The sequence below is a fragment of the Cavia porcellus genome, unplaced genomic scaffold, assembly GCF_034190915.1.
Source record: "Cavia porcellus strain 051 isolate PalLab524CR breed Dunkin Hartley unplaced genomic scaffold, mCavPor4.1 scaffold_4, whole genome shotgun sequence".
In the NCBI taxonomy this organism is placed as follows: Eukaryota; Metazoa; Chordata; class Mammalia; order Rodentia; family Caviidae; genus Cavia; species Cavia porcellus.
The window spans coordinates 55,602,750-55,627,647 of NW_026947487.1; the positions used below are offsets into that span (position 1 = coordinate 55,602,750).

The window sequence follows — 24,898 nt, forward strand, 5'->3', positions numbered from 1 at the left end:
GCAGCGCCTTGCTCCACCTTGTGGGTTACCTGCTGTCCCACGTGCCAGGAAACTGTGTGGCAGAAACCCCAAGCCATGATGGAGCTCATGGTCTGGGCTTGAGACTGAGCAAACTGCAGTGCAAGGTCCAGGCTCCAGGCCTTCAAAGACCACCATGGCAAAGTCACCACAAGAGATGCCGGTTCTGGTTGCACTCTCCAGCAGCTGGGGTGGCAGGAGACCAACAGCGAGTGGACACCCTGACAGGTTTGCATACTTGACTTCTGTCACTACAAGAAACTCCCTGCCTGGGCCTGACACAGATGTCGGAAGCCAGGCCTGCTTTTCCCTGGCATAGTGGCCATCAGCCAGCTGCGCTTTCCCACACTTGTGAGGCTAAGGAACATTCGAGCCTTGCCTTCTTCCCCAGGTGATGCTGCAGAGTAGCTCAGAGGCTACCAGCCTGACAAGCTGGGGTTTTCCTATCTTTTGGTGAGAGAAGCTGCAGCTGGCTTAGACTCTGGGCACCAGAAGGAAGGGAGGATGGTCCTCTGCCTGGGGCCACCTGACCCACAGGCACATAGCCCCGTGCACATGCGGACAAGGACAGGTGTATAAGACTCAGCCCACTGAGCACAGGGGATGGTGGGTGGCCCCCTAACAGAGCACCATGAAGAGGTGGCGCCAGATCCCACAGGACAGAGTGGGTGCCCTGCAGACCATCCTCTACAAGGGACCCTGATGTATTTTGCTGGTCCAAATAGTTTCCTTTTTGGGGGCTAGGGATTTAGCTCAGCGGCATAAGTGTCTGCCTTGCAAGCAGGCAGTCGTGAGTTTGATCCCCGGTACCGGTAAAAAGGAAAAAGACAAAAAACAAATAGTCTCCTTTTTGATGTTGTTTTTTTGAGACAAGTCTTGTGATGTAGTTTAGGCTGACCTTGAACCTTGTATTCCAGGTTGCCCTCGAGCTCATGGTGATTCTTATATCTCAGCTTTACAAGTGCTGAGATTTCAGCCATGCACCACCTCACCCAGCAAGTTTTCCATTTTCAAACTGCATTGCTAAGAATGAAGACCTAAGACCCTCACTGGCTTTCCTGGAAATGGCTACTCTCGGGCAGCACCTGTTCACAGCTGCCCTAAGCAGAGTGTGGAACTGAGTTGAGAGGACAGCCTTCTGACTCCCACCGTGGGCTGTACACAGTGGGGCCTGCTTCCAGACCTTGGAAAACAAACCAGCTCCATCATTCTTTGTGCTCCACACTATGCCCAGTGCATCATCAGGGGAACACAATAAGAAGTGAAGGGTGTCTGTGTCACACTGAGTCCACGAGCAACTGGACATCAGGACCTGAGCTCCAGGCAAACTGAGATGGTGCAACCCGAGGTCCTCAGGGACTGTCTGACTGCAACATACACACAGTGACCCTGAGGCACAGGATGAGACCAGGAGGCCCCAGGCTGGCATGTGCTCTAGGCTACAACAGCTCCTCACACAACATCTGGCAGAGTGGCAGGACTGCTGACTCCTTGAAGCCAGCAAGAAACTGTGGCTCCGAGACCCAAAGGGCTTAGCTGGACTTGGTGAGGGCTGTGGGATCTTGAACCCTTTCAACAGCCCTTCCCATATCTCCACTGTTGAGGGCTTGGGGGGTAGTCAGGGCTGAGAAGAAATAGAGGTGAAAAGGAGGGGACCATGACATTCACTCAATAGTCCTCCCCAGAGGGGAGGGAACAGTTGGGAACAGCTGAGGAATGCTACCCCTGGCCTTGAAGTGCCACCTGGAAGCCCCTACCCAGCATGGGCTGGAGTCTGAAATGAGATCTTGGTGTCACAGTCTTCTGCATGTTGACAGGTAGTCACAGGACTCAGGAAGACAACAGAAGCCCACAGACACCAGTCCAGGCTGGGCCAGAAAGCGCCCAGGCCACTACCATTGGGAGAAATGCAGCTCCATGCAAAGTCAGCCAGGATGGCTTCCAACCAAATCAGGGACAGAACGTCAGAATTCCCCTCCTAAGTCACACGAGTGCTCAGGGATGCCCCACTTCTCCCAGGATGAGATCTTGTTCAGAAGAAACAAGAAAAATGAAGAAAGACTCATTTAAGTACCTACCTATGATGGAATCCCTCCGGAAAACATCTCTATCAAAAATGTAAAATGACAGGTGACGAAAACTCCGAGGAATTTCACAGTAAAAGTCTTCTCCATAAAAAGGGCTGGACAAATAAACAAAATACAACATCATTAGAAATTACACCACAGACTGCCTGTGAAGGTCATCACTGAGGGTTTGTAACACGTACTGTCCCAGCACACACCTGCGATCTGAGGCCACTTGCCTGCATTGCCCTGGTTAGACAGGAAATGGCTCAGGAGGGCACAGATCACTGAGACCTGGTAGAACGGCCCATGTTCTTTTCAAGGGCCCAGGATGACTTCTGTGCTTGGCCTAGCCTAAGCTCAGGAAATCAGAGCTTGATGTGGACCTTAGCCATTCACAAAATGATCTCTATGACAGATGTCCAAGTCTGGCACAGACCCTGGGCTGCTGGTGCCTGGTGTTGGCATAGTGGCGATGGTCCCAAGGACAGCAATAGGAAAAAGCCTTCCAGGTTCATCATGTTCCTGTCTTTGCAGAGACCCAGTGTGAAATCCCACCTGACCCCAGGGAAGTAGACTCTGCTGCTGAGATAATCCTGCTGCTCCCCAGCTCAGCAGCCCAATGTGAGTCACCCCACAGCTGCAGCAGCCCACAGACGGGCACCTAAAATAAACTGAGGCTCTGATTAAGAGATAGCAAGCCAGCAGACTCTGCCACTACACAAACTTCCCTATTGTTTTGGTCCTACCCAGGTTGGGGTCAGGAAATGCTGGCTCAGGATACCACAATGACACCCTGCATCCAGGGCACTGTTCAAGACACTGAGAGATTACTCCAGGGCAGACACACCTACTTCGCTTGCAATCGGATGCATTCTATTCTTGCATGTTTATGGCTAAGGTCCAAGGAGGAAATGTAAATTATTCAGCCAGGCACTGAAGCAGCACGTCACATTCTGACAAGAGCAGCTACATGCCCAAGACTGACAGTCCCACTACATGCACTCATGTGCACGCACACACGCATGTGCGCACACAAGCACTAGGAATTAACTTAGAGGCTCACACACTGGAACATGAGTTCACAGCTGCTTGGAGAAAAATGGATTCCATCTGCAACCTGGAATTGGGGCGGCGGGGGGGCGGGGAGGAGAAATTTCTTCAGTATGATACTACGAGGGTACCATCCAGAGTATGTAAAGAAAGCTTAAAACTCAACAATTAGATGACACATAACTCAATTATAAAAAGGCAAAAGATTTGAACAGAAAAAAAAATCAAAGAAGACAAATTAGAAACATAGAATATCATTAGCTGTCCCAGAAATGCACATTAAACCAGGAGATAGAGTGAGGCTTCCATGGAGGCTCTGGTGTGTGACTCTGCTGCCACGCTGGACTTCACAGACAGAGGTACCCGAGCCAGGCAGCTCATCACGCTCTTCAGACCCAACCTGTGCAAAGACAGCTCTCTGTTGCACTGAACTGGTTTCCTCCTCTATGTAATTCCATTAGAGACAGAGTGAAGCTTGCTTGAAAAACCATTTCTTTGTAATGAAAACAAAATCCTCAAAGGGAGATCTAAAATGCTGAGGCTAGGACATTTTGGGTACAGAAAAGTAACATTGTTTTATCTTCCCATGAACACAGGATGCCTGTGGGCTCACTCAGTGAGCACTAGGTTGGGAAACACTGTTAGGAAATCACACTTTTTTAGTGCACTTTCTCATGACCAGCCTTTGGACAGACGCCCACAGCATTGTCATCCTCACATGAGTACTCTCCACTGCTCTCTCTGTATCTAAGGACTTGGAAACACCGTGAACTTGAGGGCATAGTCCAGGAAAATCTGAAACTCTGGAAGATCTTCCAGGATCAAAGGCCTAAGCATGTGTACATGCACATCTGCTTGTGACCTGTGTGTACAAATGTGCATTGCAATCCAGGAGTACATGTGTATGTGAGTGTGAGTGCATTCATGGGCTTATATGTTTGTGCTGTGGGCAAAGGTCTGTGGATGTCTATAGATATGTGACGTAAGCATATGTGTGTGCATATGTGCATCTGTGGGCATGAGTACATGCTTTTGGGCATGTGTGCACACAAGTGTGTGTGTGTGCACAAGAGCCCCTGAGTACAGGTGTGTGTGTCCATGGGTGTATGTGCTTGTGTACATGTGTCCTGGTGGAAGTATGTGTGCATGTGGGCACATGTATTACACACATGCAGAAGCACTACTGGGTGGGTGGTGGGGCATCTCAGTGCACTGTTTTCATGAGGATAAGCAAGTCCACCTGCCCTATGTGCAGTCACAGGAGCTAGCAGGCAATATGATCAGGGAACAGGACATGCACTGCATGCCAGTCATGGGCTCCTGGGCACAGTCTGACAGGGTGTCACTCTGGAGAAGACCCATGTCCCACAGGCCTCAGTCCTGACCACAAGAAAAACTACTACCAATTGGGACTTCTGGGAGAACATGGCGGATAGTTAACAGCAACTACCGGAGGCTCTCTGAAAGGCTCGACTCAGAAATCAGGAATGATGCGGACTAAGGAGACATGAGCCGGTAGAGATATGCTCTGCTGACTCAGGAACGAACTGGGCTGAGAGAAACCAACTTGGAATGCAGTCCTGGCGCTAAAATAGGAACAGAAAAGTCTCGGTGTGGAGGCTGGACCCCGCACCATTGGAAACCGCGGTTTGGATTTCCTGCCGCTCGGCGGCTGGCTGCCTCCACAGCGGCTCGGCAAGGAGAGACGCGCAGAAGCTCTGGGAATGGGGGTCTGCGAACGGAGTCGAAAACAGGACGGACAAGGAGGCGTACACTGACTGGTGGCGAGGTGAGTGAGAGAAACTGACACTCCACCACAGTTTGACTCCAGCGGAGGACTTTCTGGGCTCGGGCAGTCCTATAAGAGCAGGGTGCGGTGGCGACTCCAGCCACACATTCCCCTCTCGGACGGGATTGGTGAAAAGTGCCTGGCCTGCGTGACGCTGCGGGCGGACTTGGTAGGCTGGCCTAACCCAGATCCCAGAGCCTGACGGTGGCCCGGAGGGGTGACTCCCGCGTAGGCTGCCTAGTCCGTAACTCCCTGGTGCGCAGCGGTGGGCGGGAACACCTAGCCAGCGCAATTTGATCAGGCTGTGGCTGACAGGCAGGGAAGCTGGGCCTCCTATGTAAGCTTGCATTTTATAAGGAACAGAAAATGTGGGGAAGGGAAGCAACAAGAAAGGCTCCTCGGCCCCCAATTCTGAGAAACAGGCAATAGCGGACACCGCACCAATAGACATTAAGCGCCATATAGAGAGCCTCATAGACCAATTCAGGAATGAAGTTATCAATGACCTGAAGCTAGAAGTATGCAGAATAGTTAGAGAAATGCTAAGCACCACCCAGGAAAAAACAGATGGTGGAATGGAAGAACAGAAAAAGAGGGGAGAATTGTTTGATGGAGAAAACAGAGAAAGCATAGAGTACGTGAAGCAGGTTCAAAGGGACTATCAAGAAATTAAGAAGTCTATCCAAGACTGGCATAACAGCTTGAAAGAAACTAAGGACAGACTATCTGAGCTGGAGGGCAGACTTGTAATACGGGAGAATGAAATGAAAAACTTCTTAAAAATAACAAAGAAACAAACAGCAATAATACAAAGACAAGAAGATGATAAGAAGAGCCATAACTTAAGGATTAAGAACATAAAAGAAGAAGTAGGGACACAAACAAGTGAACTACAAAAGCTACTCACAGAAATAATCCAGGAGAATTTTCCTAATTTAGCAAAAGGTAAAGATATCAGATGTACGAGGCATACAGGACCCCAGCTACCTACAACCCTAACAGAGAAACACCCAGGCATATAATAATAAAAATTCCAGAAATTCAATACAAGAACAGAATATTAAAAGCTGTAAGAGACAAGAAACAGACCACTTACAAGGGAACATCCATCAGAATTACAGCAGATTTCTCTGCACAAACCATCAAATCACGAAGAGCATGGGGGGAAATAATTCAAGCTTTGAAAGATAATAATCTCCAGCCAAGATTGAGATATCCTGCACAACTGTCCCTGGAAATTGATGGAAAAGCAAGGTGCTTTCAGGATAAAGAGGAACTGGGGGAATTTGCAACCACCAATTCAACCCTACAGAAAGTATTGCAGGATATTCTAAAAAAAGAAAAATACAAAGAACCCAGAAATGGTGGCGGGGAGGCCACAACGAATGGAGCAGAGAACAAAATGAAGAAGACAAACTGACAGCTACTGACAGAAAAAGAGCTCAACAGAAATGAGACAGAGAAGATTGGATGATAGGAACAGCTATTTTAGAGAAAACGACATCTTAATAGGTAATACTGATTTAGTATCATCTTGTTTTGAAGTCTCATCTAGCTTTTGTTCTTCTGTCTCCAATGGTCTAAACAGGTTGTATCTTATTGGATTTTATTATGTACGATAGTATAAGCAAAAACCTTTTAAAGACAAGGAGATTATACAGAAACCATTGTTCATTTTCTGTTAGTCGATTCTAAATACTCTGTAATGCTGTCATTCTCTTAAATGGTTTTACATTGTTTTGATATACTTAATGCTACAGTATATGAAGTTGTACTCAAGGACTTCAAGGAAAGAGTCAATATGGTAACTACTTTTAGGTCGGAATTATCTGGTGGTGAAACACTATTCTGCTTAAATGGTTATGTTTTGATCTTCGCTGTTTTGCTGTTATGTCCTCTTTTTTCTCAATCTCCACTCCATTATTTACTTTTTTATTTTTATCCGTTTAATTAAAGGGAAAAAAATAGCAGGATATAATATAGCAACCCACTTTGACTTTCTATTATCTCGATTTGAAGCCCTGTATTACTCTCACCATCTTGTTTTTGACTGATGTTCCCCTATTCTGTTTTGATGGATAGTATCAGGTTCGAAAGTTTAGGCATCAGCTGAGAAGATAATGAGATTCATTATAATGCCCATTCTCGTTGACTTTTATCTACTTTTGAAGACCTACAATGTCTCCAATGTTTTGGTTTTGTCGGTTTTGTTCTTTACTATTTTGTTCAATTGTATTATAACTAATGATACAGGCAATTCTATTAGAGATAGCGGGAGGCATTATGGTAACCATTGATGATCACCTTGTATTATGTTTTTATATTATCTATTATGTCCACCCTTTTGACTTGACCGATTCTGTCCTGTTATGTCTCATTTGGTTTTACTCTCTTCCAAAAAAGCAATAAGAACCGTGGGAGCAATGAAACCCAAAATGTGTAATAGTCATTGTACAAAAGAGAGGAAAAGAAAGTGCTCTAAACTATATAACTGCATGTATATTTAAGTCTATAAGATAGAAAATGATATCACAGAGTTTTATTGGATCATTGAACAGAACTGTTTGCAGTACCATTGTTGAAATGTCCACTCTACAAGCTTTAATTTTGTGACTTGAACAATTATTTTTAAGATGGCAATATGTAATCCATTAACTAGTGATTTCCTACTATTCATTTTTTTCTTCTGTAAATCTGTATAACTTGTACCCTTTCACTTTTTTTTCTCTTTTCTCCTTAAATTAAAAAAAAAAGAAAGTAAAAAAAAAAAAAAAAGAAAAACTACTACCAATTGTTAAACCCAGAAAGAAAGCATAGAGCCACTGGGATAGCCTTAGGACTAACACATTGGCCTCCACAATGCATAAAAAGCTCCTAACAGGTTCACATCAATAGTCACTCATAAAACATTTGAGGTTTCTAAAACTGTGAGACAGTATCTCTGCTCCTGTGCCAACCTGGTGGCGCACCTGCACTGTGCCTTCAACTGTGTGGGAATCAGCCTTGGACCTGTCGTGGGGAATCTGTCCCTGCTCCTGACTCCCCTAAGGAGCCCTCCAGCTCTGAGAGACAACGTAGGGGGTCCCCCATGGCAACGCAAACCACTCTCCAGGTCCCTATCATAACCTCTCTGGCTTGAGGAGTCTGGATGGCGCCTCAGTCAGCAGAGTGTCTCGGTAACAAATCCCCGAGAACCAACCTAACAGAGTAAAGGGTTACTCTGTCTCACAGTGGTGGGGGTTCCAGTCCAGATCGACTTTCCTATTGCTTTTACACTTGGTGGAGCAAGACTGATCACTTCATGGCAGGGAGGTGCAAGAGGGAAGAAGAGTGGCCAGGGTCCCCATGCCCTCCAAGGAACACCCCAAGACCTAAGACTTCCCAGTAGGGACTCATCTTCTAAAGGTCCTACCGTTTTCCCAAAGTACCACTCTGCAAACCAGGTCTTCAGCACATGGCCCTTGGGGACACTGTGGGGTCAAACCAGGCAGGAAACTTACAGATATAGCCACAGCCTCAACACACTTGTAACCGAAGAAGGAATCTTCATGAAGAGCACGTCAGAGCAGCAGGCACAGGCGCCACACTGCAAGCCAGGAAACCAACACCATGGACACACACTGTTTGGAGGTGGGTCTGCTGCAAAGCTGCTACACCTCAGATCCACTCAAGACCACTAAGGTGTCAGCAAGAGCTGCATGCCATTCCCTTCCAGAGCCTCAGAACATGGAGCATTACCAGCCTCATCTGCAGGAATGCTGGGCACCATGTGTGTATGATGCATGTATGAGGCATATCTGATGTGTGTGATGTACACTGTCTTGTGTGGGTACAATGTGTTTGATGCATGCATGATGTGTGTCTGATCTGTGTAAGATGCATGTATGATGCACAACCGGTATGTGTACAATGTGTCTGATGTGTACAATATGTGTAGTGTCTGATGTGCATCTGATGTGTGTCTGATGAATCTGATGTGTGTCTCATGTGTGTGCTATGTCTAATGTGTGTCTTACATGTGTGCTGTGTCTGATATGTGTGCGGTGTCTGATGTGATCTGAAGTATGTGCTGTGTCTGATGTGTGTGCTATGTCTGATGCATGTCTTACATGTGTGCTATCTGATATGTGTGCTGTGTCTGATGTGTGTCCTATGTGTGTTGTGTCTGATGTGTGTGCTGTGCCTGATGTGTGTATGTTTCTGATGCATGTATGATTGTGGTATGTGTCTAATGTGTGTTTGATGTGTGTATAATGTGTGCCTGGTATGTGTGTAGTATGTCTTAGGCATATGTGATACAGATCTGACACACTTGACGGGTCTTCCCATGTCTGTACAGTGTATGTCTGACACACATCTGATACACGGATGAAATGTCAGTGATATAGGGACCATGTATGGTGAGGGATGGTAGGATAACACCAGCTGATACAGCCACAAGTTTGATGTGGATCGGAGCCAGTTCCCCTGCCAACTCACAGGTCTAGACACAGCCTCTGGTCCCAGGGGCCTCTCTGGGGCACCCAGCACAGAGTGCAGGCCACCAAGCTGCTGCTGGCCAGAACTCCCCATTCATCCATCTGGACACAGACTGCAATGCTGAGTGCCTCCCCAATCCTCACGCCCAAGCAGTGGCCAATTGTGTGGCTTTCTAGGACCTCTGTGGGACAGGGTCATTCCTGGTCACTCTGCCTTCATTTAAAGTCACCTCCACCAGGGATAGACACACTATCCCAGATCATTAAGTATCTGTAGGTTAAAGGGAACCTGAGCCCCACCATCTGTTAGGAGTGTAAGTGCTGTAAGTGGCTTTCCATTTAGAAGAGACAAGACTCTGTCTCTGTGTGGCATCATGAGATCCACGTGTTTTCCTGAAGCTTCCTTTCTATATTTCTGTCTCTCCCTTCTATTGGATGGGATTCTACTTATGCATTTTTAGGCACCTCAATCCCTGTCAAAGGTTGTCCTTCCCTGTGTCCAGCCAGCAGCCTCCTCCAAAGCCTCCCTGGTGTCACTGCTGAGCCGCAAGGAGAATGCCCCATGGTGCTCACCCTTCCAACTGGCTCAGTCTTGATAGTGTTGTGTTCCTTCGAGTGGCCCCTCTCTGGGGGCTCCAGCCCCCCAGAGAATGTTCCAAATCAGCTCCAGGGACCTCACTGCTGCATTCACATGAGGGAGGCTGTGCATCTGGCCTTTCCATCAGCCTGCCTGCGTAGAATTCCTTCCAGAACTTGTGCAACAAAGGACTCTGGTCCTTGGGAACTCCTGGCAACTTCAGGACCAAGTATATTTCTATTTTCTAGATTGGAAACAGAGAATCTTGGTGCCTGCGTTATTCCTGAAATGTAAAAGGTTGTTGAGCATTCTGTCTTCCATGTAACAGCATTTTTGTCCTTATTTCAAATCATTTAAATTTTACCACTTCATTTCTTGCAGGTCATCTCAGATTTTCCCAAAAAACAAGGTGGGATAGCAGCAGATGGGCAGATTTGCCTCTTGAGTGGCTGCTGGGCACCAGGCTGAGTTCTTGAGAGCTCAGAAGAGATTTCTGTGACAAACACAGCTTCCAACAATGATGAGTGACCCTGAGCCTCAGGACAGTGACTGACACCCACTGAGCCTGAAGGAGGCCTCTGTCAGCAACTGGGCTGAATCTAAGGCACGATGGATGCCCTGGGCAGGAGGCCACACCGGCCTGCCTGTGGGCTTTGTGCTCACAGGAACTGGAGTGAGAGACTAGACCCATATCCCGGAACATGGTGTGTATAGCTTTCCAGACCTGTGACTCTGGCCTTGGGAGTGGTGGCAAGGTGCCTGAGGAGGGAAAGCCCCATAGCGACTCTGCCTAGATCTGCCCAGACCTGGGCCCCAGAGGAATTCTGGGTAAATGGGTATATATGAGTGTGTTTATTAAAATATAAATGTAGGCAGAGCTGGTGACCCCGGAAGGAAACAGATGAGGCCCACTGGAAGTGACTGTGTGACCATTAGATCACACATTTCCTGGCTCATCTGTTCAGTCTGGCACAAAAGTCAGGGGTGTGGGGGGCTGACCCTGCCTGGGGAGCAGTGGGCAGACTCTGAGGCAGGTTTTCAGCTCTTAATCACAGCTTCGTACATGCAAACAGGTGGTGGTGATGACATCACCCAGAGGGCTCCCGTGAGTACCATGGAGGTAACCCTCATCCCACCTGTTACAAAGCCATTATTAATTACTCTCCATAGATGTAGGAAGGACAGAATGACCAAGACACGGTGCTCACTGCTTACATAGAACCACGACCCAAATCTTTTCTCTGCAGTCTGCTCAGGCACTAATTAACATGATGTGGCTATTTCAGTCTAAAGTGAGTAAAATTAACTATAGTTAGAATTCAACCTACATGTGACAGCGGGGCAGAACAGACAGAGACAGTGTCCAGGTTTGCAGTCAGCTCTGCAGGACCACACTGGCTGGAGCCAGGGGCATGCACACTAAGGCCCTGACCTAATTTCGTGGTACATGGTATCTCCTTTGCTCTCAGTAATGCCCAGAGGACAGAGAGGAGTGTGAACACAGAGCCCTTGCTGCAGGGTACAGGTGCACTTCTCCCAGCTCACAATTTCTCTAGAGCACGCATCCCTGCATGGACATGGAATGTGGCATGAGATGGGCCAACGTCTTCTGGTAACTTCTCTAATTCCTGTTGAACTCTGGGCATTGTGAGCACACAGCCCTTATGCTAGTGCCCCAGGCTGGTGTGTGACTGCTCCTCCCTGCCCAGCTGCCCAGCTTCCATTCTCACGGGGACCAGGGGCAAACTCAAGACAGACACCAGGTCTGTACACATGGCAGCAGCACAGCCCCCATCTACCGATTTCCCTTAGGGTGAGTATGGCCCAGTAAGATCTTCCCCTTCAGGATAAGGTGATCCATAATTAGATTTATATGCAAATTCTTAGAATTTCCCATGTTTTACACTTTTATAATCTGAACTTAGTTTGCTTTTTTTTTTAAAGGGCATATTCATGGGAAAGAATGTTTCATTTTATTTTTCATTTACTTATTCTTCCTTTCATTTTAACCAAAAATGAGAAATTACTTTTTTAAGAATGAAAAGCTATTGAGAAGAGGCTTTTCTTGTAAAAACATAGATGGCAATGATCAAAAAAGATGCGGTGAGGGTATGGAGAAACCGCAGCATTGACGCACTGTGTGGCTATTGATGTGCAGCAGCTTTGGAAAGCAGCAGAGACCAGCGAATCCACCTATATGTACTGAGAGAAACAGAAACCTGCATGCAGAAGCCTATGTGCATAGCCAAAAAGTGGAGGTGGTTCAGATACCTGTGAGCTGTAGAGTGGGTGCGGCAGGAGTGTCCACCAGGCAAGCTAACCAGGCTTTTATACACCCTACCGCACGGACCTCTAGGACACTGTAGTGGGGAGGCCAGGCACAGAGAGCCACAGGCCACATGGCTCCCCTGACAGGAAGTGTCCAGGACACACAAAGCCACTTGGACAGACAGTAGGTTGTGTGGCCACAACAGGGAGGAAGCTGTTGACAGGAAATGGGTCTGGTTACAGGGCATGGGCACCCTTCTGTCAGCATGTTACATGCCACAGAATTATATTACATATGGCTAGATTATACGATCTATAATATACATAATATTAAGATACATCTCAAAAAAGCTAATTTTTTTTTTTTTTTTTTTTTTTTTTTTGTCTTTTTGAGACAGGGTGTCTATGCAGTTCAGACAGGCCTTGAGCTCACTTTGTAGCCCAGGCTGGTCTCGAGCTTACAAAGATCCTCCGACCTCAGCCTCCCAAGTGTGAGGATTACAGGCATGAGCCACCATTCCCGGCAAAAAAGCTATTTTTAAAAACTGGAGTTAAAACTTCGTACATGTCAGGAAACTAGAAACCAGCATTAACATTTTACGATATATGCTCCTAGAATGCTTTTCTTAAAGATATACAGTTATAAAACAAATATAGGTAGGTAGATAATTTAAAAGAAAGTGGGATTGTGTTATGAGTCCTGATAGAGTTAATGTTTCCCTTAACGTCAGGCCACAGGCCCATCTACACTAAGTAAATAAAACACCAGCAGTTACTCTGCACCTGGACACAGGAAGCCACCCCTGGGTTTCACACCCTGGATGGCCACGCCCTTCCAGAATCCAGCTAGCAGCAACACAAGATGGGACACCTTCAGATATGGCCTCTGCCACAGCCTGGCTATTCCCATAGGATATTTCCCCATAAGTCAGAAAAGTGGAAGAGCTTTCACTTCTGAGGCTTTGAAGACAATCTACAGAACCTGCAGAGAGCGTGGGCCAATTCATATCCACCACTTGGGGCTTAGCAGTACACTCAAACTTTACTAATCTGATGGGAAGAGAGGGAAGAGGGAAGAAAATCTGCCTAGTGTGGCCTGCTGAGAGCACTGGTGAGGCTGAGTATGCCACAAGTTTATGAGCTTTGAAAACTCACTTTCTCCTAAATTCCATGGCCCAATGCCCCTTCTGTGCTCAGAGCATTAATACACTGGAGACTTTTAAAGCTGTGTTGCAACTGAAGAGACAAACAAGTAATGCATGGCATAGGGTTGTTTATTTGTTGTTTAACTAAAAACACTATGATTTTTGGGCAGCTCTGTGCCCTGGGCAAGTATACACTCACTGTCCAACTCCAGCTTCTACAGCGGCCACCTGCCTACCTGCAGCCATGCCACAGCAGCTTCAACTCTGGCACCTCTGGGTGGGTTGGCTGCCACCCATGCTCTGACCCCACACAGGACCCACAACTGGGGTGAGCAGGACATGGCCAGGCAAGACCACGAGGCCACACACCTGATCTCTCTCCTTCTTGGCCAAGAACCAGGCCAGAGGCAGAAGAACCCAGGTCTTGCCACCCCAGGCAACAGCCTGGGCCTATGACACCCCTGTGGCTTCAGTCTGGGCCTTCCCTCATCAACAGGAAAGAGCCAAGCATGAGAGCATTCCTCCACGCGGGTCTCCTCCAGCCACTGTGCAGACAAAGCCTCCTTTCTGGAGAACTCAAAGGGGCACACAGCCCAGGCGCCTCCTCTTCCCATTAGCAGCTTAGCCTTGGGGCATCTCCTGCACAGCCTGGCTTTGTCCTGGCTGTGCCATTGGCTGGGTCATCATAGCCAGATGAGAGATCAGTGCCGGCAGGGTGGCCCCCTGGCGCCCATGGGCTCCAGAACAAAGATGGATAGGCTAAGAAGGGCTGGACTGCATCAGCACCACAGCTGGGGAAAGGAAGTTCTGTGCTCCGCAGCCTAGGGCCTAGGGTGCTGAGCTCCTTCCCTCAGTGCAAAACACTCAGATGAAACTGCACAGAATCAAACTTTCTTTTTCACAGGAAACCATGGACCTCTGAGTGGCACCTCTGGCAGGACCCCGCCCCTCCCTTCTCTTTTCTCCCCTCCCCCTCTTGGAGCCAAGAAAGACTCAGCAGATGCTCCACCCCTGGGCTTCACAAGGGCCTCACTTGGGACCCAAGGAGAAACCACCAACTTCTTGAGTCACTTCCCGACATCTGCTGTGTTGGTGGGGCACTGCTGCCCCACCCTGCCCTGCTCCACCCCTGGGTTCTGAGGACACAGGCCACGTGCTGGTCAAATGATAAGGGTGAGTGGACAGCCTTGTCCTCCCTTTCTGAGCATCTGGGACAGGGTGAGGGGCAGTGGGGCTGGGAGATGGCGCCAGAGGAGAGGGTGCTGGCAAAGAACATGGAATGCCACAGGGAGCCCATGTGGGTACCCCTGTGCCTGGTGCCTGAGGAGCCACAGACAAGGCCATGCTGAGGCCCGTGCTGGCGCTTGGACACAGAGCAGTCACTGGCTGCCAAGCAGGCAAGAAACAGTCCCTCAGGGGACACCAACCTGTCTCAGGGGCTCCAAGCTCAGCTAATTAGATGTGCATGTGGTTAAATCATTAACTGGCAGCTGAATGAAAATTTCATTAAAGCAAAACTGTGCTCAAATGTCCCCAGGAGACGGGCTGGAGAGGGATGAAGTGCTAGGCTTGGAGGAGTCCCATAGTGCCCACAGAGGTCCTGGTGAGGGCTCCGGCAGTGCGACCTGCATGCCTACTCAGGGACTCAGAAGATGGACCCAGGGGACTCCTTGGGTCTGGCCTGGCTTCCCCCATAGTACTCCTCACCCTCAGAGTTCTGAGCCCAGCCCTGGCTCGTCTCAAGGCTGCTCATTGCAGACAGTGCTGGTGCTGAGCCAGATGTTGTCTGGGGTCCTCCAGCCATCCAGAAAGATGTGAGAAATGCTGGGGTTGCTACCCATCCCCTGCAAACCTGAGGACATGGCATAGAAGCTTTGGTAGAGGGAAGCCAAAAGCTGAGGCAGGGTGGCCCAGCACACAGAGGTGCAAATTCTCAAAACCAACAGCAGCCTGGTGGGAAAGGCTGACATACAGGCGGGTCTCTTGGGTCTCGTTGCAATTTTGCAGGCCAGGCACGGCAGTGTGAGGGGTGCTGTAGGGGTGCTTCCCTGTCTACCCTCCAGGCCAATGCCAAGAGGCAACCACCACCCTGCTACTGCCCATAGGATGGGTGCTTCCAGACACAGCTTGGGGAGGACACCAGGCCTTCCCTGTCTGGGCCCAAATCCTTCAGCTTCAGGCAAATCTGCTCATCTCTGAGGCTCAGTGTCCCCATCTGTGGAATGGCACCATGGAGGGTCCATCCTGCCAGAAACTGTTCTTGTGAACTCTGAGCAAAGCACAGACCCTAGGCTCCTTCTTACCCCTTGCTGTTTCCTCTCGCTTACCTTGCTGATACCCGAGGGATAAGGTTGAGAATCAGATTGGATCTGGTGAGGCCCAGCCGTGATGCTCCAAGTTGCTGGGATGAGGACCGCAGGAGAAGTACAGCCTCCAGACACTGCTGACTGCACAGCCATCACTCCAGCAAGGACATGATCACACGTGATCATCAGCACAGCCCTGGGCAGAAGAGCTTTATCCTTGAGGCCAGCCCCTAGCTCCTACCATTGGGGAGAACAGCTCCATTGTGTCTCTAGTCCCTCCCCCCAGCTTCTTGCCACAATGGAGACAGGAGAAACTCTACACACTAGCAGCCTGCCCAGGTGTGGTGACCCATTGTGTGCAGCTGGCGGGCAACACTTGCAGCAAAGAAATGAACAGTTCATCAACTTCTAAGAGACCCCACACCGACACAGGTCAACTCCTGGAACTTGAAAAGAACCTGAGGATCTTCTGGCTGGATAAGAGGATGAAGCAGGACAGGGACATCAGCAGCCACGCAGAAGTGGCTGTCTGACCTGCTTCAGGTCATTAGAAACCCAGGACCTCTGCCTGCTCAAGTCAGCCTAAAAACTCCAAAGCTATCTTCAGACTTAGGGAAAGGCAGCAGCCCGAGGGCTGAAGCCCTTGCAGCTCCATAAGTCACTGGACCTCGGTGCCCCAGATGGTCCCCCTCACGAGGGTGGGAAGCAGCTCTACACTGCAGAGTACTGCTTGTGCTGTGCTTGTACCTAGAGGCCTTGCACAATTGTAGGCAGAGGTTTGGGAGGCGAGGCACCATGGGCCACTATACTCACCAGTGGCCAAATCCACCGATGAGTTTAGAGCTAAACATGAGGTTAGGAGGTGGGGGTCTGGTCAGAAGAAGTGGTACAGGGAGAGTGACAGAAGAGCTATCTCCCTCCAGCTGCTTCCTCTCATCTCTGCTATCTGGCTACTGCAACAGGAACAGCTTTCCTCTGCAGAAGACTTCCATCATGCCTGGGCCACCACTTGGAGCCAGCAGACTGTATATGGACTGAAGCTTCTAGAACGTGAGCTGATATAAACCCCTCCTCCTGTAAACATGAGTGTCAGGTATTTTGTTCCAGCAATGGGGTCAGTGACATAAGCCATTTAAGATACATGCATAAGCCATTTCTAGTTACCAAGCAATGCCTTAAGTACTTGGTCACCTTGCATGAACCAGAATGCATCCACTCTTGAGAAACTGGAGATTAAGAAGCAAGGCCAGTGAACACCAAGCAGTATAGGATGGGCCCTCCTGCCCCCCATGGCCACTCGTCTCCTCACCCTTGCACTGCAGTTGGGCACATTTGGAGCCAGCAAGAAATGCCACAAGTAACCCTGTGCCAGAAACAAAGGTAAATAACAAATACACCAATGAAAAATGTGCATAGGAGGAATACAACAAGAAGCCAATTCACCCTTTTTGTGAGCTGCACAAACCATGCGATGCCCAGGAAGAGAGAAGCCAGTTCACCCTTCCCGTGAGTTGACTGGCACGTGGGTTGAGAATCAAGAACACTGCATCCAACCCATAAGCAACTGGCTGCTCTGGAAGACACGTGATGTGATAGCAACTGAGGTACAAAAACAATTAATTAGGTTGGTGATCTGAGCATCTATTAGAAGGATAACAGCATGCAATGTAGCAAATATGGGGGATTTCTTTGTCTTGCTTTTGAACTCCATATTATTTTTACTGTTTTGATTTATTGTTTTGTTTTATCCAATGTTCTGTTTTGATCGGTATTATTTTGTTTTGTTTTTATTTGATTTTACTATCTCTGATGGTATGGACAGCTATTGTGAAGATAACATATATTACGGTAGCCATTGATTTCCTATTATCCTATTTTGAAGTTCTGTACCACTTTCACTGTTTTGTTTTGATTGGACTTATTCTGCTTCATTTGGTTAGCTTTTATTCCTCTTTAAAAAAGAAAATCATACATAGACTTTTAATATCTACTTTACAGAAAGTTTCCAGAAAAATCCTCCTCACAAGACCCACCAACAAAAACATCTATCATAAGAAAGATTATGATGACCAAAAAAAGGAGCTTTCTGAGAAATTACTGTGATAAACTCCAATCTCAGTGATGTTCCATGCTCCAGTGGGTGCTGGCTACCGGCAAAGCTAGTTCAATTGGGTCCAGGTCACAGTTTAACCAGGCATGAAGAGCAAGATGGAACAGATACATTGAAGAAATCCCAAGGAGCCGCCTCAGGGACCTAACCCCTTCTGATAGGCCCTCAGGGACAACAGTGCCTAATTGGGGTGACACAAAGAGCAAGGTCCCAGTAGAAACCGTAGGCTAGATGCCTAGAAGCCACTGAGGGACAGAGGCCCACCTGGACGATACAGTGTGAAGAGGACCAATTCCGTAGGGCAGTGGTGGAGACACACGTTTTTATTTTAAGACAAAAGATGTTAATGTAAGAGTTGGTTTTTCTAAACTAAACCTCAGTCTTCAGGTTTAATTGTGGTGCTGGCACATTGTGATAAATAAGTGGGTTTGGGGTTGTAGTTTGGCACTCATCTCTAAAGGTTCCCCACCACTGCCCTAGACTTGTTAGAGCTGAGAGGGGGGAATCCCTGCCTGGGTCACACCAGTGCTAAGAGAAAGGATTCTGTATTTCCACAAATATAAAAGTCCTGGCCTTTCAGAGGCATCCACTTGTGACAGAGTATTCTTAAAATTTACCTTGGGAAATTAGGGTGAATATTAACCTTAGAAATGAGAATATGAAAGTTCACCTAATCTTTTAAAGTCAGTTTTTTCTAAATCAACAGGGTGGTTTTGCATAGTAGAGTCTGAGATAATAAACAGCCTACCAAACCACCAACTTCCTCCCAAATAACCTCTGCCCTCCAGAAAAACTTTGAAAGTCTTGAGATCTTTCTTTTTAGACATTTCTACTACACAAAACTTCCGTTTTCTGAGTAGTTTACATCTTTCGGTATGGTCAAAAAGAAATCCTGGTGTCAATGGCCCTGCTGCTCCTCTTGATACCAAACATGAACTGTGCCCACGAGGATGGCTTAGCTCGGAGGTTCTGGCCATGTCCCGCAGGTCCAAAACAGGATCACACCCATCCTGGGTGCAGTACAAATCTGCTCCACTGCCCTCAGCTCAAGGTTTGTCTTTATTATTTTACTTTTTAGCTTCTAGTTTCATATATGAAAACACAAATGAATAAAAGAACAAATTAGTCTTACACAATTATATTCCCAGCAATCATCAGCAGTGGATGTCAGTGTTTATGTATTCTTGATCATTTCTGGGGCAAGGTAATTTGGAAGGAAACCTGGTTCCTTCTTCACAGTGGGATGGGGCATTGGCTCTGTGGGTTGTTCCTGATTGAGTGGGACCTGGTCCACAGGCTGGATGCTGTGGGGAGGTAGGTAATGTCATTGTCACATCAGGAAAGCATTGCCAAGGACAAAACATATCCCACTTTTTTATATGGCCACAAAGAGACAAAGACCCTCTCTGGAATGTCCCTCCCATGACCAGATGGACCCAGCTTGGGCTGTTGAGTTTGCTTCTTTTGGCTGGACCTGAAGATGACTGGATACAGTCCGCGCTGCTTCCTCCTCTCAGGGCCAGAAGCATCCTGGGATGGATGTCAACCAGTTAGACAAAGGTGACCTCCTGGGAGCTGCTTCCTGAGCACAGCCCTTAACGACCCCAGGGCCTGGTGTATGGGTAGGACTCATGGCTCACAGACAGGTGGGGAAAGAGTACCCTCTCAAATGTTCCTCCTGGAGGGCAGAAACCTTGCCCAGCATCACTTTCCTGCTGAAGGGACAGGGCTGGGGATATGGCTTGTTTTCAGACCTCAACCTTCTGACCAGTACTCCATAATGAGAGTAGGGAAAGGGAAGGAGATGCTTCCCTGAAGCAGCTCAGACACCCACAGGTGTTGGGCCTCCCAGCCCTGGTCCCATGCATCGGAGAGACATGGGCACAGATGACTTTCTGTGAACAAAGGAGGGAAGAAGAGGCTGTCTCCTCACTCTTCTGTTGCTCTGTGGCTCTGTACTGAGTCCCAGATGAGATGGCTGCATGGTGGTGACTTTGGCACATTTCCACAGAGGAGACCAGGCTGCTGTGGGGCAGATATGCAAGTTCACCAACCCACTCTTCCCAGTCCAGATGTGTTGATGTGGTGCCTCTGCCTCCTGCAGAGACATTGCCAAGCAACAAGCAAGTCCCAAGGTAACTCTGACTTGGAAGCAATTTGCAGGAAGGGTTTGAGGTCAGCTCCCAAAGTTGGCACCGGGACACAGCACAAGCGGACACAGACACCTCATTCTGGAGCCAGACATCCACGGGCTGGGAACTTGCACAGGCAGCTCTGTGCTTGTGCAAGAAGACTTGTGCTCTGTGCTCAGCATCATCTCATCCAAAGCCACTCTGGAGCTGTAGCTGTAGGCCAGCTTCATCCCAAGGCTGCCCCATGCCTCGCCTGTCCCTCCTGGGACTCCATAAGGCTCTGTGTTGTCACCCTGTAGCCTCCAACCCTGTCACCTTTCATTGGTCTTGTCGAGCTGTATCTCAGTGTTTGCTCAGTTTTCCATTCAGCTGTGTCTACTCAGCTATTAAATTCATTCACTGACTTTTCCATGTAAATCTCTGTTCATTTCTAGAAATTCTATTCTTTTTCAAGGTTTGTCATTCCTTGTGGAGTTTTATCCTGCACATATTTTCTGTTTTGTCTCCTGCTACTTTACACACATGGCATTTAGTCAGCTGCCAATGCCAGAAGCTGCCAGGTGCCCCCTCTCCCAGCACAGGTGCTGGATACCTCCTCTTTGCACTTTGTGTCCTTTCTTCCCTCAGCCCATCTTTTTGGAACTTTATGTATGAAAATCCTTTGAGACCTGCACCAGAGATGGGGAGGTTTGCTCTGAACCCCATTGTGGACTCAGGGATGGAGACTCTAGGACACAGGTGCAAGCTCAGTTATGCATGCAAACACCAGGCTCAGACAGCACTGTACGTGCTGGCTTCTTTGTGGGTGGGAATGGTGTGCCACTGGCCCTCGTACTATGGACTGAGCTCCAGGTCCCAATCCACAGCCCACCGTGCATGAACTGCATGCCACAGTACAGGGACACAAGCCCTCAGCTAAATGCCCCTGCCAAGCAGGTGAGTAAACTAATGAGCAGTGACAGCAAGTTCACCAATGCTGCAGGAAGCAAGAACGTGTCTGAGCAGCTCTGAGGGCTGCTTCTCATGACAGCACTGAAGGCTCCCCATAGCTGCTGATCTCCTAAGGGATGGCACCTTTGCCCCGCTTTCAGCCTCCTTTCTTGCTCTGGAAGTAGTTTCTAGTGCCTCAAACCACAAACAGAAACTCCTGTCTGAACTTGTCTAGATGTCTGGGAGACAATGGGTCTCTAAATCTCAGCCTCACTGCCAGGAGGTCCCAGGTGGAATCCCACTCCCCACCAATTCTAAATCGCAGTCTGGAGAAGACCTGGAGGCTATCCAGGTTTACCATTGGCAAATTCTAACAGTACACTGCTAAGTACAGAAAGGAAACTTCCCAGGTGAAGCCAGCAGATAATTCTCACAAGGCACAATGGTTCTCCCTTTTTCTTAGGTGGCAATTATCATCCCCAGAATCATCTTTATTGTCAACACACAAGACATTCTTTAAAATAGACTTGACTCCTGGCAAAATCTCTCAGCCTCGCATTCTTTTATACAAGTACCCCAAAGGATCTAAGTGCACCCCAGCAGAACACAGTCTGATCATCAGCCTGAACACTGCAGCCATGGTGCCAATAGAGGAGACTGAGTCTCAGGGAGTCTGGCACCCTCTAAAAACAGAGCTAATTAAATCATCAAGCACAGTGTCTGTTCCCACACAGAGGCAGCAACATGCAAGGATATAATTCAACGGCTAAAAGTGTTTTCAAATCAAAATAGCTGTTCTGAAACCACAGAACCCATAATTCCAGACCTGGGTGGAGCTGCTCCAGGATCAGCTTCATAATGCAGAACCCCAGGAGGCCAGTTCCATCCAGGCAACAGCCCCACGCTCACCACCCTGACAGAACAGCTGGCCACCCCCAGTCTTTGCTCTGTCTTCTCTTCCCACTGCCACCAGCTGCTGTGGCCCCAAGGTGCTGGCATTCCTGTCCCTGTCCCTGCAGGCACAGTCCACCCACTAGCATCTGGTCTGTTAGAAAGGACCACCACTGTTAGAAAGAATGAGTGTCTGGGCAGCCTCCCATGGTTCTAGTTGGTAGGAAACAGGGCTGAGGTCCCATATGCACACACAGCAAGCTCACCTGTCCCAAGACCTGTTACTGGGGGTTGTCCAGGAAAATGTCTCTCTTCCTCAAATGGATTACTGTTCCTGGGTCCTGTTATGACTTATATCCAGACGCCTCCCAAAGCCTCATTCACCCATAAGTGGGGTTTGGGAGGCAACTGATGACAGGGATGTGGTGCTTACCAGTGGACTAGCCCACCAGTGAGTTTGCAACTGACTGTGCTGCTGGGAAGAGGAGCCTGATGGAGGAGGTGGTCACTGGGGTGTGGTCTGGAAAGGTCTCTGTCCCTCACCCCTTTCATGACCTTCTCTCTACTTCCCACTGCCATGCCACGGGCAGCTCTCCTCTGCAATGCCCTTCTGCCATGCTGCCTTGCCTTGGAGCCAGCTGTCTGTGGACTGAAACCTCTAGAAACTTTGTGAGTCAAAATAAACTTCTCCTTTGCATTTTGGGTGTCAGGTATTGTGTCTCAGTGAAGAGAAAGTAACTAAAACAGGTTCTCAATCAGCTAGCAGTTATCCCAATGCCTCACTTAGGTAAGAAAAATGTGAAAGAAGATGGAAAAATGTTCCAAAATTCTTTCTCTCCTACAGTCCCCACTCACCCACTGACCACCAGGGCACTTCACTGCTGGGAGAGGCCCTCAGGGTCTTGGACACCAGGAGCCCCACAAGCACTGGCCCTTGGTCAGAGGTACGATGAGGCTGCCTACCAGAAGCCCCAAGAATATCTCCACCTCCTTGCTAAAGACTCCTTGCCAGCACAACCACTGTACATACAAGATGGGGAAATCCAGGCAGCACTAAGCAAAGCAGTGATGATATTACCAGAGCGACTTCTCCACGATCTTGGTCCTGAAGACTTCCTCCTGGTCCAGGTTCACGGTGCAGTAGCAGTCCCTCATCTTGGTTGGCCCTGGGTAGGAGGGAAGATTTTTGGCTTCACCTAAAAAGTGCATAAGACATAGATCAACTTAGCACAAATACACCTGGTGCCTGTGCCAACCCACAGGGCAAGTGTGACCTGAGTCATCACCATGGCCCTGCCATGTTTGGGTCCAGCTAACCACAAATACATTTCTAGGTAACAGATTTACTTGGAGAAAGGCCCTGCTTCCACCATACATGCTCATTGCTCTCTGAGTCTTGGCTTTTTAGATGCAAGTCAAAACACTGAGGGAAAGTCATCTGTTCCACTGATGTGTGAGGCAACATACACAAGCTTGAAATGAATGGTAAAGGCAGGAAGCAAGCCATGTTGGAACTAAGTATTGTTTGTTTCATTTTACCCACATTAGCCCCTTTCTAAAAAACATTTTAGCTGTGGCAAAACACACATTTGCCCCCAACCACACGGAATATGCAGTTAGTTCAGTGGTGTCAGGCCCTCACATTCTGCAGCTGTCACCACCCACTCACCCAGGCTCAACCCTTCCACCTTTGGGCACCTTAGTGGGACCACCCTCTTCGCAGCCCCAGCATTGCCTGCCTGCCTCGTCTCTGTGACACAGATGACTCCAGGGCAAATGTAAGCCAACTCTACTCCCCTGCACTTTGGGGCAGACTGGTTCCCACTTAGTACACTGCACTGTGTTGCAGCAGCAGTGGCACCACCCCTGGGCAGCCTGGGGGCAAAGCCTTGGAAAGTCGCTGCGCCTTTAAGCAGGGCCTGGTGGGAGGTCCTGACCTTTAGTCATTGGGTCCTCAAAGAGGACTGTGGGAGCCCAGCCTGACCTCCCTCTTCTGCTTCCTGGCCACAAGTGAGCAGCCTGCTCCACTGCACACACTACTTTTTATTGCCCTGTAAGGCCCAGAACAGCAAGTGTCTGGTCCTGTAAACCCAAATGAACCTCTCTTTGTAAGTTAATTGCCACAGAATTTCCTTATAGTAATGGAGAGCTGACTAATACAGTGTGCAGAATTTCCTTCCTTTTAAGGCTGAATGATATCCCATGTTTGTATAGACCACATTTTGTTTACCCTATCAAGTGCCTTTCCATTTTGAACTTAATTTTATAGTTTCAGGTCAACACTGGAGCCATAAACAGGGAGAAGAGCTCTCACTGACAAGATTAGATGATAAATTCCAGGAACTTTCAGCACAGAGCAATTTACCCACTAGGAAAAGACCAGAAGAAGAGCACAATTAGGTTTGCATCTTCTCTCCCACAGGTCCTGCCTCCCCACAAGACCCCATGAAGTGTCCAAACACACTGGGGGGAAACAAAGGCAGAACATGCTGGTCTCACCATACCCATGGGCACCCATTTCCTTTTGCTAGAGAAGAGTCAGTGCCTTTAGCACCTGACCTACAATATGATTCAGGGTAAGAGTAGGGGGACAGGGACAGAGAGTGGTGGATACATTCTGTTTTGTCATTTTTCCTAAAAAATTGTTTTACTTATATACATCTCAATGGCACTGTTCAGTAGTGTCAGGTTGTATAGGAAAAACTTCCAACCAGCAGAGTCAGAGATCAAAACCCAAGTCTCTACAGACCCCAACACTCCCAGAACTGGCAGGGTGCCCCGTAGTCCTTCAGGCTGGAGTCATGGCTCTGAACAACAGCTTACTGTGCTGAGCTTGTTCTGGTGTTTCCAGAACAACATCTGTGGACTTCTGTCTGGAGAAGGAGGGCTGGGTTTCCATCACCCCTCTGTCATTAGGAGCCAGCACACTGGGGCTGAACCTGTGCCCTCTTAACTATCCATCAGTGTCCTATTTCTTGATAAGTCAATTCTGCATATTTCAACCTCACAAACTTTCATTTATAACATCAACATTAGGAAGTCATTTGCTGCTGCACCAAGTGCTTGACAGGTCCCAGGGGCCTCAGGACACCACTGTGGTCCCTGGCATCTGGGTGTCTGGTCACTTTACATCAC

General features: G+C 48.4%; 1 protein-coding gene across 7 annotated transcripts in view; it reads right to left on the bottom strand.

The window, feature by feature from the left end:
• Positions 1 to 24,898, bottom strand: part of Rasa3 (RAS p21 protein activator 3) — a 77,205-nt gene that overhangs the window by 30,870 nt on the left and 21,437 nt on the right. For 4 of the 7 annotated variants that reach the window (XM_063247066.1, XM_003477496.5, XM_063247070.1 and 1 more), the window contains exons 2-3: positions 22,842 to 22,959; positions 2,097 to 2,200 (exon numbers count right to left, since the gene is read on the bottom strand). In XM_063247066.1, coding sequence (XP_063103136.1) covers positions 2,097 to 2,200; positions 22,842 to 22,959 — 222 coding nt within the window. Of the gene's footprint in view, positions 1 to 2,096; positions 2,201 to 9,977; positions 10,194 to 22,841; positions 22,960 to 24,898 lie in introns of those variants that run through there. The other 3 variants (XM_063247068.1, XM_063247069.1, XM_063247067.1) reach the window with 2 other exon arrangements.